The 15,079-nt window shown below is 44.7% G+C and overlaps 1 protein-coding gene across 1 annotated transcript in view; it reads right to left on the bottom strand.

Annotated features, from left to right (window-relative positions):
* The window catches only part of fstl4 (follistatin-like 4), a gene marked incomplete at its 3' end in the record, with an annotated part of 332,063 nt that overhangs the window by 208,558 nt on the left and 108,426 nt on the right, over positions 1-15,079 (bottom strand). Inside the window, exon 3 of the mRNA XM_079508417.1 lies at positions 6,946-7,218. Within this exon, the coding sequence (XP_079364543.1) occupies positions 6,946-7,218 (273 nt within the window). The remainder of the gene's footprint in view (positions 1-6,945; positions 7,219-15,079) is intronic.

Raw genomic sequence — 15,079 nt, 5'->3', positions numbered from 1 at the left:
GCTCCACTGCAACAAGCCACTGCGCTCCACTGCAACAAGCCACTGCGCTCCACTGCAACAAGCCACTGCGCTCCACTGCAACAAGCCACTGCGCTCCACTGCAACAAGCCACTGCGCTCCACTGCAACAAGCCACTGCGCTCCACTGCAACAAGCCACTGCGCTCCACTGCAACAAGCCACTGCGCTCCACTAATGTAGTGTCTGCTGCTTAATGGTTGGCCAGTTAAACTACTTAAACCCTATATACTTTGACCGGAGTCAAAGTATATGACACCCCCCCCCCCCCCCCCTATGCTTGGCCTCCTCCTGTTTTCATACAAGGATACAGGCTACTATACATTTTCAAGGAAGATACAAAAAGATACATCCGACGCTTGTACAGTAGCTTCTACAAAGTAACAACGTTGAGCTGGTTTCAACTTCAGCTACTGTATATACGAAGCTACACATATATGCACTTATGCAGTGTATCTTTGTATCGTTTTTATCTGCCAGTGTGAACGCAGCAGTGCGGCCTGCTATTTTACCGGATATTTGCCCCAGAATAGGAATGCTCGGATTCATATGGTTAACAGAAGGAGTCCCCCAAAATATTCACAGGTAACTCTAGTGCATGGACATAGACTGACTGATGGCTGGCTGGCTGGCTGGCTGACTGACTGTGCATTAAATACTTAATCATCTTCTATCACTCTCCCGTTCATTTTCCAGCTCAGGCTACAACACAAACTCTCAGCATAAATGAACAACACAGAGGGTTTTTGCCGTTAGCCATTAAAACCATAATTATTATGATTATGGCACATGTACTGGTGCTAAAACAGAAAGCCAAGCTCCATTTGTCTGGAAGCGTATGGTGACATCTCAATGCAGTGTGCACACGTATACGTACACACACAGACACTCATGCGCGCGTGCACACGTACAGACAGTCATGCGCACGTACACACACACACACACACACACACACACACACACACACACACACACACACACACACACACACACACACACACACACACACACACACACACACACACACACACACACACACACACACACACACACACACACACACACACACACACACACGTCCCACAAATCCACACACACACACGTCCCACAAATCCACACACTCAGTGGATGTAAGGTCACGTTCAGTCATGTCACATTAAAGTGGGGAAGGATTCCCGGCAGACAGACACTGCCGTGCATATCAAATCCACATTAAGGATGTTCAGTCAACACACTTAGACTTTAAACCGGTAACGCCCGAAACACAAACCAGCGGGAAATAGAGCGTCAAGTGCAGAGGGAGCGCTGTTTACGTCTCTCTGTGTAGAGAGGGAACAAGGGAACAATGGTCGTATGGGTTGAATTTACAATGAGGCACAACATCGCTTTACCCATTTAAGACCTGATACCAGATTCTAATGTCTTCTAAATCATGACAGTTTTCTGAAAAACCTGTTTCTATTTCAGTGGTGCTCAAAAAGGTTCATGTCAACGACCCCAACAATTATGTGTATTCGGCCGTCGACCCCCGTCTGACAATGTTTTGTAACAGGGACCAAGATTTGAGTTAAAAATGGTCACTGTGAAGAAATATAATATTTTTCACAATTTTTCAAAAATAGCAGATCTACCATTTTCAACCTGGTGTCCCTAGTGTGGCCATGTCGTTATAGGCGAATATATTTCCATAACATTTTACAAAAGATAGACAAAAACTTGGTTAGAGGGAATAATGAGAGATGAAGCTGTTCGTGAATCTGGTTAGTGAAAATGCAATGTTTGTGTCCAGAGATGGTGTTGTTGTGATTAATTCGCCTGTGACCAAATCCATATCAAACCTCATCATTTATTTCACATTTCTTTTCATATTTATTTATTTATTTATCCATCCATCCATCCATCCATCCCTGGGGGACCAATTTTCCTTCGAAGATAAACTGATCAATGAAAGAAATTCGATGAATAAATAAATAAATAACACCGGTTTGCTGTGATTATCCACAATACAAAGCGCGTGCGCACATGCAAGCACCTGCACACGCACACGCACACACACACACACACACACACACACACACAAGTATTGGCATCTCCTGTGCAGTCACTTTGAGAGTGATGGAATGCCACATCTGTTGTCGGACCCTGTTGTTTGTAGACCCCCAGGTCTCTGCGTTGTGGCTAGTGTGGCCATTTCGCTCACAACGGAGGCTTTTGCACACACACATAGTTGTGCAATCATCTGCCAAGCCGATGCAAAACAATTATAAAATCAATCAGTTAATTGCAAACGAGTGATGTGAAGCAATGCAGATAAAGAAGCATTTGTCATAAAAATGCCAATGCGTTTCTACACGTCTTCCATCGCTTCTTGTTTCGCCAACGACTCGGATTGTTGCCTCGGTCATTTCATTATGGTCCGTTTTGTATTCCGTACTAGCAGAAATATAAATGTTTTGGATGATTTCTTTCTCCATGGAACATGTTGTCGAATCCCCAAAACTGCATTATGCATTTTAAGAATCTAGAATGTTAAAGCGCAAATAACATGCATTTTAAAACTGCTTTTAATATTTAATATCATATTGACTATGTCCCTCAAAGTAATTTCTAATGGTTTGAGCCTCAATCACCACTCTGATATAACCTGTCCTTGGCATTTCTTTCTGGACTTTGAAAGCAGTTTCAGCTGCAATACCACAATGTCCTGAGGTGGTGGGTTGTGCTGATAGAAAACACATATGGGAGCCCCAAAAACACAAAAGAAATTGAAAAAGTTGGATTTTATGTTATAGGTCCTTTAAACAGTGATGATGTTTATTATGGCATGGGTTCACTGTGTTGCTGTTGTTGTTTTGCTAATGTGGCATGTATCTTTAAAGCCTGCCACTATTTTATACTTGGTAGAATGATCGTGTTGCGGCAATTTATTTTTGCCATTTTTTTAAAATGTTCTAAGATCCGGAAAGTATACACCGACACAGAGAACGAGTCGACAGAAACTATATAACCATCACGCCATGCAATCATTTTCTGAGCTCGGTTGAATTTGCTAAGAACAAAGACATGCATTGGTTTGCTCATTCTGTGGGCAGAACACACAGTCAGTGTCCTATAGTGGTTTGCTCATTCTGTGGGCAGAACACACAGTCAGTGTCCTATAGTGGTTTGCTCATTCTGTGGGCAGAACACACAGTCAGTGTCCTATAGTGGTTTGCTCATTCTGTGGGCAGAACACACAGTCAGTGTCCTATAGTGGTTTGCTCATTCTGTGGGCAGAACACACAGTCAGTGTCCTATAGTGGTTTGCTCATTCTGTGGGCAGAACACACAGTCAGTGTCCTATAGTGGTTTGCTCATTCTGTGGGCAGAACACACAGTCAGTGTCCTATAGTGGTTTGCTCATTCTGTGGGCAGAACACACAGTCAGTGTCCTATAGTGGTTTGCTCATTCTGTGGGCAGAACACACAGTCAGTGTCCTATAGTGGTTTGCTCATTCTGTGGGCAGAACACACAGTCAGTGTCCTATAGTGGTTTGCTCATTCTGTGGGCAGAACACACAGTCAGTGTCCTATAGTCATGGTTTCCAACCCTTTTCATATCAAGGCCCATTCATTATTCGGCATTTGAGCCACGAACCACCATTTGATGACATTTAGCCTCACAGACGCAACACTAACGAATATTTTGATATTGTTGGAAATGAGTTTGCCCACAATTCCATGTGGTATGTGGTAACATTAGGGAAGATAACAGGCAAACGCTGATAAGAAATAAATCAATTATTCTACATTGTGTACACTTCTTGTAAAATAAGCAATGCAAAATGTAACAAAAATGTAACTCTTGAGAGCATAAAGGGTCCATTTGGTTTCATTTTACGCTCTCAAGAGTTAAAGATCTAGAAGGGTCCATTCTCCATCATTTAGCTGGGGACCACCTGGAACCCCCTCAAGGACCACTGGTGGTCCCTGGACCACTGGTTGACAACCACTCTCCTAAAGCATTAACATGCAGTGGAGCAAACCAGATAAATATTCAGCACACAGAAGAGCGGCACCCAAACGCACAGCACTAATGGAGGTCGCGTGCACGCATCCGCCTGGGTGACAGCAGACTGTGGGCATCCGCCTGGGTGACAGCAGACTGTGGGCGAACGCAGGCGCTTTGGAATGGGGGGTCAGATCAACATATCCGCCTGGGTGACAGCAGACTGTGGGCGAACGCAGGCGCTTTGGAATGGGGGGTCAGATCAACATATCCGCCTGGGTGACAGCAGACTATGGGCGAACGCAGGAGCTTTGGAATGGGGGGTCAGATCAACATATCCGCCTGGGTGACAGCAGACTGTGGGCGAACGCAGGCGCTTTGGAATGGGGGGGTCAGATCAACATATCCGCCTGGGTGACAGCAGACTGCTGGGCGAGCGCTGGCGCACGCACGCACACGCACGCGCACACACACGCACACGCACACACACACACACACACACACACACACACACACACACACACACACACACACACACACACACACACACACACTAAAGAAAGGAAAAACAGGTGCGCTTCCTCTGGAAACTGCCCTTGGTTAAGGTAGTGGGTGCTCAGCTTATAACATAACTTAACTCATAAAGTGGAAAAAGCGGCACCCCAAAATAAAAGATGCAAGACTGGCTCAGATGCAATGTCTCATGTTTATTGGAGAACGCTGACGCGTTTCGGCAAACAGCCTTCTTCAGAGCAAACAGCCTTCTTCAGAGCAGACTAAGGGCCCTATTATGCGTGTCTTAAGTACCAGGTCTTATGACTTAACTTAAGACCTGGAGGCGTGGTCAATGCTGTTTGGCCACTCAGAATAGCCAAATGGCATTGATCACACCTCCAGGTCTTAAGTTAAGTAATAAGACCTGGTACTTAAGACATGCATAATAGGGCCCTAAGTGTAAAAAGCAAATCCTAACCATGATCCTTTTCAAGATGTGTCTCTAAAATGTGCAAAACTTGAATAACTAACACTTTAAAAAAAAAAAACATCTCCTCGGATGAAACTCTGTGGGATCGACCTTGTTCCGACTGGTGGCTGTGATTAGAGCCATGTCCCCTTTTTAAAACCATTTGGAAAGAACCGTCTGTCCGTCTGAGCTAAAATTAAATTAAATTGCTTTCATTTCCCCCTGATGCCTGCAAAGTGGCAGAGTGGAGGCACAACAACGAGCTGCTGGGTAGCATGGCGAGCACGGCAGGGGCTTCCTCTAATGCCACCACTGTGACCGATTGATTGCGGACCGCTGCCGTATACCACCACAGCTGCACCGCCATGCCTTTAAACTCCTGCACAGACACCCACCAGACAGGGGAATTAGTAATGCGTCTCTCTAGGGCTTCATACAAAGCAACACTATATCCACATTTCTCCTGGGGTTAGGGGACGAGTCTTACAGTCTATACACACACGCACGCACTCACGCACGCACGCACGCACGCACGCACGCACGCACGCACGCACGCACGCACGCACGCACGCACGCACGCACGCACGCACCCCCATCCTTCCGGTCTTCATATCTAATTTTCCATCTAAGCGTATACTGACCCTCTTGGTTATGTATTTTTTTCTGTATTTCTTGCATTATTACACTATCATGTCTTGTTTTAACTTCATTGTTTATATTGTGTCCATTGTACAGCATGTACGAAGCCTTGTTTCGAAAGGTACATAAGATGGTGCTAGTAATTTTGCGGAGGCATCTTTCCGATCTTTCTCATTCCCTCCCTTCAGCCTTTTCTTGTTTTGCCATTCCCCCTTTTCTGTACATCTGTCTCTCCCACCCATCCATCCATCCATCCATCCATGATGATGTCTGTTCCGGTTCAAGTGTCTTAGTGTTTCCGACTGCTCCGACTGCTCGCATCATTTTTGTTTAGCTCTTTGTGTTGTCGCCGGTGGTTATTGCATTAGCTGTGGAATCCGCCCAGCGCTGGCCCCGTTTCACTTCCACTCCCCTACCATCAACCCCCCGCGCCCCCCTGTCTTATTGCTTGCTAACCCGTGCCCAGCTCTCTGGCTGAGGCCATTAACTCTGACACAAACACTCTGCACTTGTCGTGAGCAGGATAAACTCTGGGCTATGAGCCCCAGCTAGGCTTGCTGCTTGACTTGTGTACACATGAGCAGAGGTCAGCCAGGGTCACAGTGAGAGGCAGCGAGAGAGAGAGGGAGTCTATATGGGTGTTCTGCCTCTGCCTCTCTCTGTCTCTCTCTACACTATTTTTTTTTTTAACTAACGGAGCGAGATAATGTCCAGAGTACTACACTTGCACTGTCAGCGAGTAGCCTGCCCCAGCCTGTGTGATTTCTGGTCTAGAGGTGCCGCCAGTCTAAAACAGGCGGTGGATCCTATTGGTACACTGATCTGAGCACCCACACCCCCTGCCCCCCCTCCTCCCCGGTAGAAAACAACAGAGAACACTGACATCACCAAATTTGGAGCCTCTGCAATGTTATTGGTTAGTGAAATACAAGCCGACTCCCACTTCCTATGCGCACTCAGCGCACCATGTCAGTTTACATGACAGACTCCGCACTGGCAGGAGTAGGAGACGGTTCTTTTGGATTAGCCTACATTACGTAACGTGGGTAACTACTAACTCACCCATTGAAAACACAGTAAACTATAATGGCGTTACTGAATGGGAAAATGTAAAGAGTTACGCTACAAGTTACAGCAAAAAGTAGTTTCGTTATGTAAACTAAGTTAATGTAAGGCTGTTAGTTCCAACACTGATTACAACAGAGCCGATATATACACAACACACACAGGCCCAAGCGGAGGATTGGGGAGAGTGCACATTGTAGATTGTCAGCTCCAGTGCCACTGTGCGTGCGTGCGTGCGTGCGTGCGTCTCAGGGGGGGGGGTCCTCCTCCTACCTTTGAAGAAGCAGTCCTTGCCGTGCACCACGTAGATGCGTCTCTTCTCCAGGCAGGCGGTGCGGTACACCTCGCAGTGGTTCTCGTAGAAGCGGCCGTCCGAGCCGCACGCCGGCACGAAGGAGGGCCGGCAGCGCCGCTGGCACACGCACTCGGCGCGGCCCGTTGCCGCCAGCACCACGCACTGACGGCCGCGCCCGCAGTACGTCCGCCTGCACGGACCCCCGTCCGGGTCAGAGGAGGAGGAGGAGGAGGGGGGCACTGTCGTCACAGCTGGAGAGAGAGAGAGAGAGAATGATGATCATTTGTTTATTGCAGTGGTTCTCAACCAGTGGTACGAGGACCACCAGTGGTCCTTGAAGGGGCTCCAGGTGGTCCTAGGGTAAGTGATGCAGAGTTGGTAACCAAATGGACCAGTATTAGATCTTTATAATTATTGAGAGCGTGACATTATTCATCATTTGAATCAACGTCTTTTCACGCTTTCAGGAGTAAAATTATTCTTAAGCATCTGCATCAGTTCATTTTCAAGAAGTCTACACGATTAGAGAATGTATAAGAATTATTTGGATTTTTTGGGGGGTTTGGGGTCTGAGATGCAATATCTCATCAAATGGTGGTCCGTGGCTCAAATGGCAAATACATTGAAAACCATTGGTTTATTGGAATGTTAACAGATATTGGGAAGAGATACATTATAGTGTGTGTGTGTGTGTGTGTGTGTGTGTGTGTGTGTGTGTGTGTGTGTGTGTGTGTGTGTGTGTGTACTGTATGCCAGGGCCAAACCTTACAGCTCGATATGTTATGAATTAATAATCAACTATTGTGCAATACCACATTTATAAGCTAATGTGTTATTTTCACTATATTGGAACATTTATATTAAAAATGAAAAAAAATGAAAAAATGAAAAAAATATGATATTTAGTTAATAAAAAAAAGGGTCCGCGACATGATCACACGAGACAAATGATTAGCCGGGGGTGGAAGCATAATGTTACTCAGAATGAATGGAAGTGAAATTCAGCACTCTCTTTTGACCGAGTGCTATAGTCCTTCATAATGATAACCACTATCATTTTCATGGCATTGTGATTCGAAATTCAATCTGATTGTAAGCTAGAAGTAGAAATGCCCCCAGAGAGAGAGAGAGAGAGAGAGAGAGAGAGAGAGAGAGAGAGAGAGAGATTTTCGTAGTTAAAGAGGCACCAAGACAATGCTTTCAGACTTGCCACTTCTGGGCACTTCTTATTTGGCAAAATTGACATTATGGCCTGACAATGTGGTCACCCAAATCAGTAGGGTTCATCTTCCCAAGAGAATATGTACGATGAAGTTTGCAGGGATTATATACATGTTTAGAGTCTGGCTGTTACTGAGGCTAAAAGCAAACATAAATTATAATATGCTGGACTTCTAAAAGAGACAGAATACAAGAGAAAATACACGAGAACACAAACCGAGGGGAAAATACAATTACCGTAGCCTATACAACAAGAGTGCAAGACAAATTAAATATACACTACACGCACGGGTATAAGTGAGTAAATTAGCAAGGCTCAATGCAGCCTTACTGCAATAGATTGAGAAAAGTAAAAGTTCAACTTGGACCGGCACCAGTTGTACTATAGCTATACAAGTGTGGTGTTAATGAGCAAAAGCTTCCTCTTTTAAATAGAACATAGCACTCAACCTCTGAGGTGTTCTTATTAGCACCTCTCAGCACCTGCATGTGCACACACATTCACAGCATGTGGGCATGCACACACTCATGCACGCACGCACGCACGTGCACACACACCCCGCGCACAAATCCTCACAATCCTTTGTTAGTGCTTCTAGCCCTTGTCAACACTCCAGAAACGCGCGCGCGCGCGCACACACACACACACACACACACACACACTCCGTTAGTGCTTCTAGCCCTTGTCATCACCCTCCCAACGCGCGCGCGCGCACACACACACACACACACACACACACACACACACACACACACACACACACACACACACACACACACACACACACACACACACACACACACACACACACACACACACACACACACCATCATCAGCACTGATTCCCGTCTCAGTGCCTCGGACCCCCTGCGCCCCCCTGCTGATTTAATCTATTTGCACTTAAAACAGGGCAGAAAGCTGCTGAGCCTTGCAGACACTCCACCTTGGATTGATCTCGCCGAGGCTCCGGCCGTGATCTGGGCCCGGACCCCCCGCTCCTGGTGAGATCTGAGGCCCAATTTATATGGACCCATGCCTGGGGGAGCAAGGGGACACGGGGTGGGGGGATTTTTGAGGGGGCGCTAGCCCCTCCTATGGCTGGCTTTGTGTGTTTGTGTGCAACACATTTGTGATGATTTGATTGGCCAGTTTTGTACGTTTGTGTGCATCACATTTGTGATGATTTGATTGGCCAGTTTTGTGTGTTTGTGTGTACCACATAGTGATGATTTGATTGGCTGAGCACGGAATGTGTAGCACATTTGTGATGATTCTATAGATATCTGAATTAGTTTGGCGTTGAATGGGTTCATATACAGTACGTACATGTAGGAGAGGGGCGTGTAAAACCAAACATCTACATTTTGAATAAAGCAACATAAAAGCTGTCTGGCCATGCAGAGTATCGTTAAAATGACCCCAGAAGTGTTTTATAAAAAAGTTAAATATACTCCTTTAATATAAACACGAGTGAGTACAATCCATTTGAGCTGAGGCGGCTTAATCATCAACGGCTCCCCTCCGCAGTACGCACAGTAGGTCAAATGTATTGACACTCTCCACGTTGTGCTCGGAGATAACGTTACAAGATTGGAATCTTGGTTTTCAAGGCACACATAGATTCATATTAGTTGACATTTCATATGCAGATACTGTGTTGTACATTGTATAATATTTGATGGTGGGGGTTATTTGCCTTTAGAGACACCGTAATTACATTTCCTTCAACTTTCACTGTTGACCTTAATGTCTCCTTCCACAGTCTTACGCACGCACGCATGCAGTCACGCACGCAGCCACGCACACATGCACTCACGCAGTCACGCACGCAGCCACGCACACATGCACTCACGCAGTCACGCATGCAGCCACGCACACATGCACTCACGCAGTCACGCACACAGCCACGCACACATGCACTCACGCAGGCAAGCACGTAAACAGGCAGGCACGCACACAGGCAGGCACGCCACGCAGCACAGACATTTGCCGTGTCGCAATCAATAACAGAAAGCTCAGATCTGTGTTTAGTTTAGTGTGAAATCAAAGCCCTCACAATCCTTAATAATCGTCTTAGCAACCAGTAAAAGTATAATTGTATAAAGGACAGACAGGCAGGCTAAAATGTTTGACTCAATGTGGACACTGAGATAATATGAGTAAACTAGACAAAATCGCAAGAGATTAGTATACACACAAACACGCACGCACGTCGCACACACTCACGCACACACGAAACACTCAGAGCTGGTTAAAAATCGAGGGGTCTCTCTTCGATCCCGGTCGAAGAGAGACGTCCCCGCCCTGTCTCCGGGTATGATACGGTTTTGAGGTTTTGAGTCACTTAATCCATTGAGACCTGGAACGCATCCATGTCACGTTAGTGTTTAACCACATTAACCATTAACCCCTTTTGGTGTTTTAAACATTATGTTATAATTTAGCTATTGAAAAATAGCAGATCTACAAGCTCATAGCGCGCCACCGAGTGGCGCGCTATGAACTTGTAGATCTGCTATTTTTGAAAAATCGTTAAAATGTGCCTCAAATCTTTCCGAAAATTGTCATGATTTAGAAAACTTTTTTTTTTAAATTTCGACGTCAGGCCTGAAAGTATTAAGATGCTGAGAAGGGGTCAGTTCTATTATCACTGTGAGGACGCGCGGCTGAAAAACACCCTGGCTCAACTCATGGACCTCAGTTCAGACTTCCATAATCAAACTGACTTCCATAATCAAACTGCTGAAAGCAGAAATTGAATTTGCCTCGAGTGTAATCATATCTCAACTCCGAGCATATCCAATAATGGAGGTAATGCGCCGTTGAGGACAAAAGTCCTTTAATTGCATAAAAGGAGATTCCAGGGCCGTCTCACGGCGGGAAAACAGAAAGAGCATTATGTGCACACATGCACACACAAACAAAAGAACACATGTATGCACAGAAAAACACGTGCAAATTAACCCCACGCGTGCACGGCACGCACACAAACAAAAACACATACGCATTCACAGAAAAAACACATGCAAACCCAATGAGACACTCGCACATCTTATACGTGTGTGCGAAGTAGTAGAAATGCCACACATTTCCACCGTTTATGCAAGTACATAGACACACAAACGTTTGAATTACAATACTTCCACATTTTAGGACAGAATCGGAAATAGCCGAAAAATCACACCCCTGTGAAGTGAGGGGCGCTCTTACCATCGTACATCATCCTACATCATCTCATACCGGCAAATCAGAATTTGCGTCCTCACCTTCGTCTTCAATGTTTGTGTTATGCAATGTTTGTGTTTACACAAACACTCGCAATTGTCCATACATTGTCATGGATTTAATGTTTGTGTTATAGGACAAAGTTTGTGTATGCACACACACTAAAAGCTGGACATAGGAGGGGCTATCGCCCCTCAAAAACTGCTACTTGCGGGGACATTTGGCCCTTATAAGTATAGTAATTCACTCTCTCTCTCACTCACACACACACACACACACACACACACACACACACACACACACACACACACACACACACACACACACACACACACACACACACACACACACACACACACACACACACACACACACACACACACACACACACACACACACACAGCAGTCCCTGCTGTGCGTGTGCTGACCCGGCTTGGGGGGATTGACTGCTCCTCCATCATAATGAAGTACGACGCCTCCGCGAGCGGGAGGGCAGGTAACACTCCTCCAGGGCACGGGTGGACGGATGAGTGGTGGTGGTGGGAGGGGGGGCACACTTCTCTTGTAACATCCCGTTCACTAATTGTTGTTCCGCATTGTGTCTCTGTATGAGAGCATCTGTGGGAAATGCAAAGCAGCCCCCCCCCCCTCCCCCGACCTTGTTGTCGGGTGTCAAGGTCGGGGACGATTACCAGATCGTTTGTATTCTCCCAGCGCGGGAGATTAAACGCTTAGCCGCAACGTCCGGCGGCAACCATCCCCACCGATGCTTGTTTGTCTGCCTCTTCCGCTCGTTTATCCCCATCACTCTCACTCCCTCCCTCCCTCGCTCCCTCCCTCGCTCCCTCCCTCCCTCCCTCCCTTACTGCCAGTGGTGTAAACTGTAAAGCAACTAAGTACATTTATTCAAGCGCTGTGCTGAAGTACAGTTCTGAGATACTTTTAGTTTACTTGATCAGTTAGTTACAGTTGTTGATTCTTTCTTTAGAGACACCACTCCACTACATCTAAGGAGGTACTTTTAACTCTAGTTACAGTTGATTATTATTTAGAGACACCACTCCACTACATCTAAGGAGGTACTTTTAACTCTAGTTACAGTTGATTATTATTTAGAGACACCACTCCACTACATCTAAGGAGGTACTTTTAACTCTAGTTACAGTTGTTGATTATTATTTAGAGACACCACTCCACTACATCTAAGGAGGTACTTTTAACTCTAGTTACAGTTGTTGATTATTATTTAGAGACACCACTCCACTACATCTAAGGAGGTACTTTTAACTCTAGTTACAGCTGTTGATTATTATTTAGAGACACCACTCCACTACATCTAAGGAGGTACTTTTAACTCTAGTTACAGTTGTTGATTATTATTTAGAGACACCACTCCACTACATCTAAGGAGGTACTTTTAACTCTAGTTACAGCTGTTGATTATTATTTAGAGACACCACTCCACTACATCTAGGAGGTACTTTTAACTCTAGTTACAGTTGTTGATTATTATTTAGAGACACCACTCCACTACATCTAAGGAGGTACTTTTAACTCTAGTTACAGTTGTTGATTATTATTTAGAGACACCACTCCACTACATCTAAGGAGGTACTTTTAACTCTAGTTACAGTTGTTGATTATTATTTAGAGACACCACTCCACTACATCTAAGGAGGTACTTTTAACTCTAGTTACAGATGTTGATTATTATTTAGAGACACCACTCCACTACATCTAAGGAGGTACTTTTAACTCTAGTTACAGATGTTGATTATTATTTAGAGACACCACTCCACTACATCTAAGGAGGTACTTTTAACTCTAGTTACAGTTGTTGATTATTATTTAGAGACACCACTCCACTACATCTAAGGAGGTACTTTTAACTCCACTATAATTATTTTACATAGTTACCGTAGTTAACTACGTAGTTACTTTTTTTGTATTATTAATACAAAATGTACTAGTTATATTGTGGTACTGGTATTGGTATACTGTAACTTCAGTAATATTTCTAACATCTCTGCTGGTTGCCAGCCACGCTCCCAGTCATTATTTACCATTCAGCTCACCATGTACGGCCACGGAAAAACAAACACCGGCAGCTCCACAACAATGGACACAATGAGACAGAAGGCGTAATAGGTTGCGATGTGCCACATTTTGTGGTTCTGACATTTTGGCTAAGTCCTATAGCGCAGGCGCGCTCATCCAGGCAGTAAGCCCTTTTCTCTTTTTCTTGGACTGTGTTTGACTGCCATTGTGGGCTTGCTTAAGAAGCTCAAAGTGCATTCTGTTAATCCGGCTTGTCTGAGCTGTGGCACAATCACTGCTTAATGCTTCTTAATGGCTGTTACAAGTTCAGCCACTTGGCAGTGCCAAGACCACGCCAAGCTCAGCATCCTGCAGGGACCCCTCTGTCTTTACTTCTATGACTTACTTCTCTCTCTGGTTCTGTTATACTTTCTTCATTTTATCATCTTTCATTCACTCTTCTTCTTTTGTTCATTCTTTCTTTCTTTCTTTCTTACTTTCTTGCTTTCTGTCTTTCTTTCTTGTGTTGCTGAGCTCTCCTGGGCTACAGGGAGACAGACCATTGTTCATCATTTAATCAGATATTTTCAGATGTTTTGCCGGAACATTGTCAGTAATGGCATGAGGACATTGGGGATTTTGTGCTAAATGCTGAAATTGTTTTCGCTATTTCACTTACATACGAAGAGATGCACAAGCCCCCCATTCATATCCTTTAATTCATGCTTGATGGAGCGACATTTCTTTTGTTCAGTGACGTTTCAGACCTTGAGGTGTTTTATCATGCACTGTTGTGATGTGTTTTATCATGCACTGTTGTGATGTGTTTTATCATGCACCATTGTGATGTGTTTTATCATGCACTGTTGTGATGTGTTTTATCATGCACTGTTGTGATGTGTTTTATCATGCACTGTTGTGATGTGTTTTATCATGCACTGTTGTGATGTGTTTTATCATGCACTGTTGTGATGTGTTTTATCATGCACTGTTGTGATGTGTTTTATCATGCACTGTTGTGATGTGTTTTATCATGCACCATTGTGATGTGTTTTATCATGCACCATTGTGATGTGTTTTATCATGCACCATTGTGATGTGTTTTATCATGCACCATTGTGATGTGTTTTATCATGCACCATTGTGATGTGTTTTATCATGCACTGTTGTGATGCAGCCTGTTTTATCATGCACTGTTGTGATGCAGCCTGTTTTATCATGCACTGTTGTGATGCAGCCTGTTTTATCATGCACTGTTGTGATGTGTTTTATCATGCACTGTTGTGATGCAGCCTGTTTTATCATGCACTGTTGTGATGTGTTTTATCATGCACTGTTGTGATGCAGCCTGTTTTATCATGCACTGTTGTGATGTGTTTTATCATGCACTGTTGTGATGCAGCCTGTTTTATCATGCACCATTGTGATGTGTTTTATCATGCACTGTTGTGATGCAGCCTGTTTTATCATGCACTGTTGTGATGTGTTTTATCATGCACCATTGTGATGTGTTTTATCATGCACTGTTGTGATGCAGCCTGTTTTATCATGCACTGTTGTGATGCAGCCTGTTTTATCATGCACTGTTGTGATGCAGCCTGTTTTATCATGCACTGTTGTGAGGTGTT

This window comes from Electrona antarctica (assembly GCF_951216825.1).
Source record: "Electrona antarctica genome assembly, chromosome: 8".
Classification (NCBI taxonomy): domain Eukaryota; kingdom Metazoa; phylum Chordata; class Actinopteri; order Myctophiformes; family Myctophidae; genus Electrona; species Electrona antarctica.
This window is presented reverse-complemented; position numbering and strand designations above follow the sequence as displayed.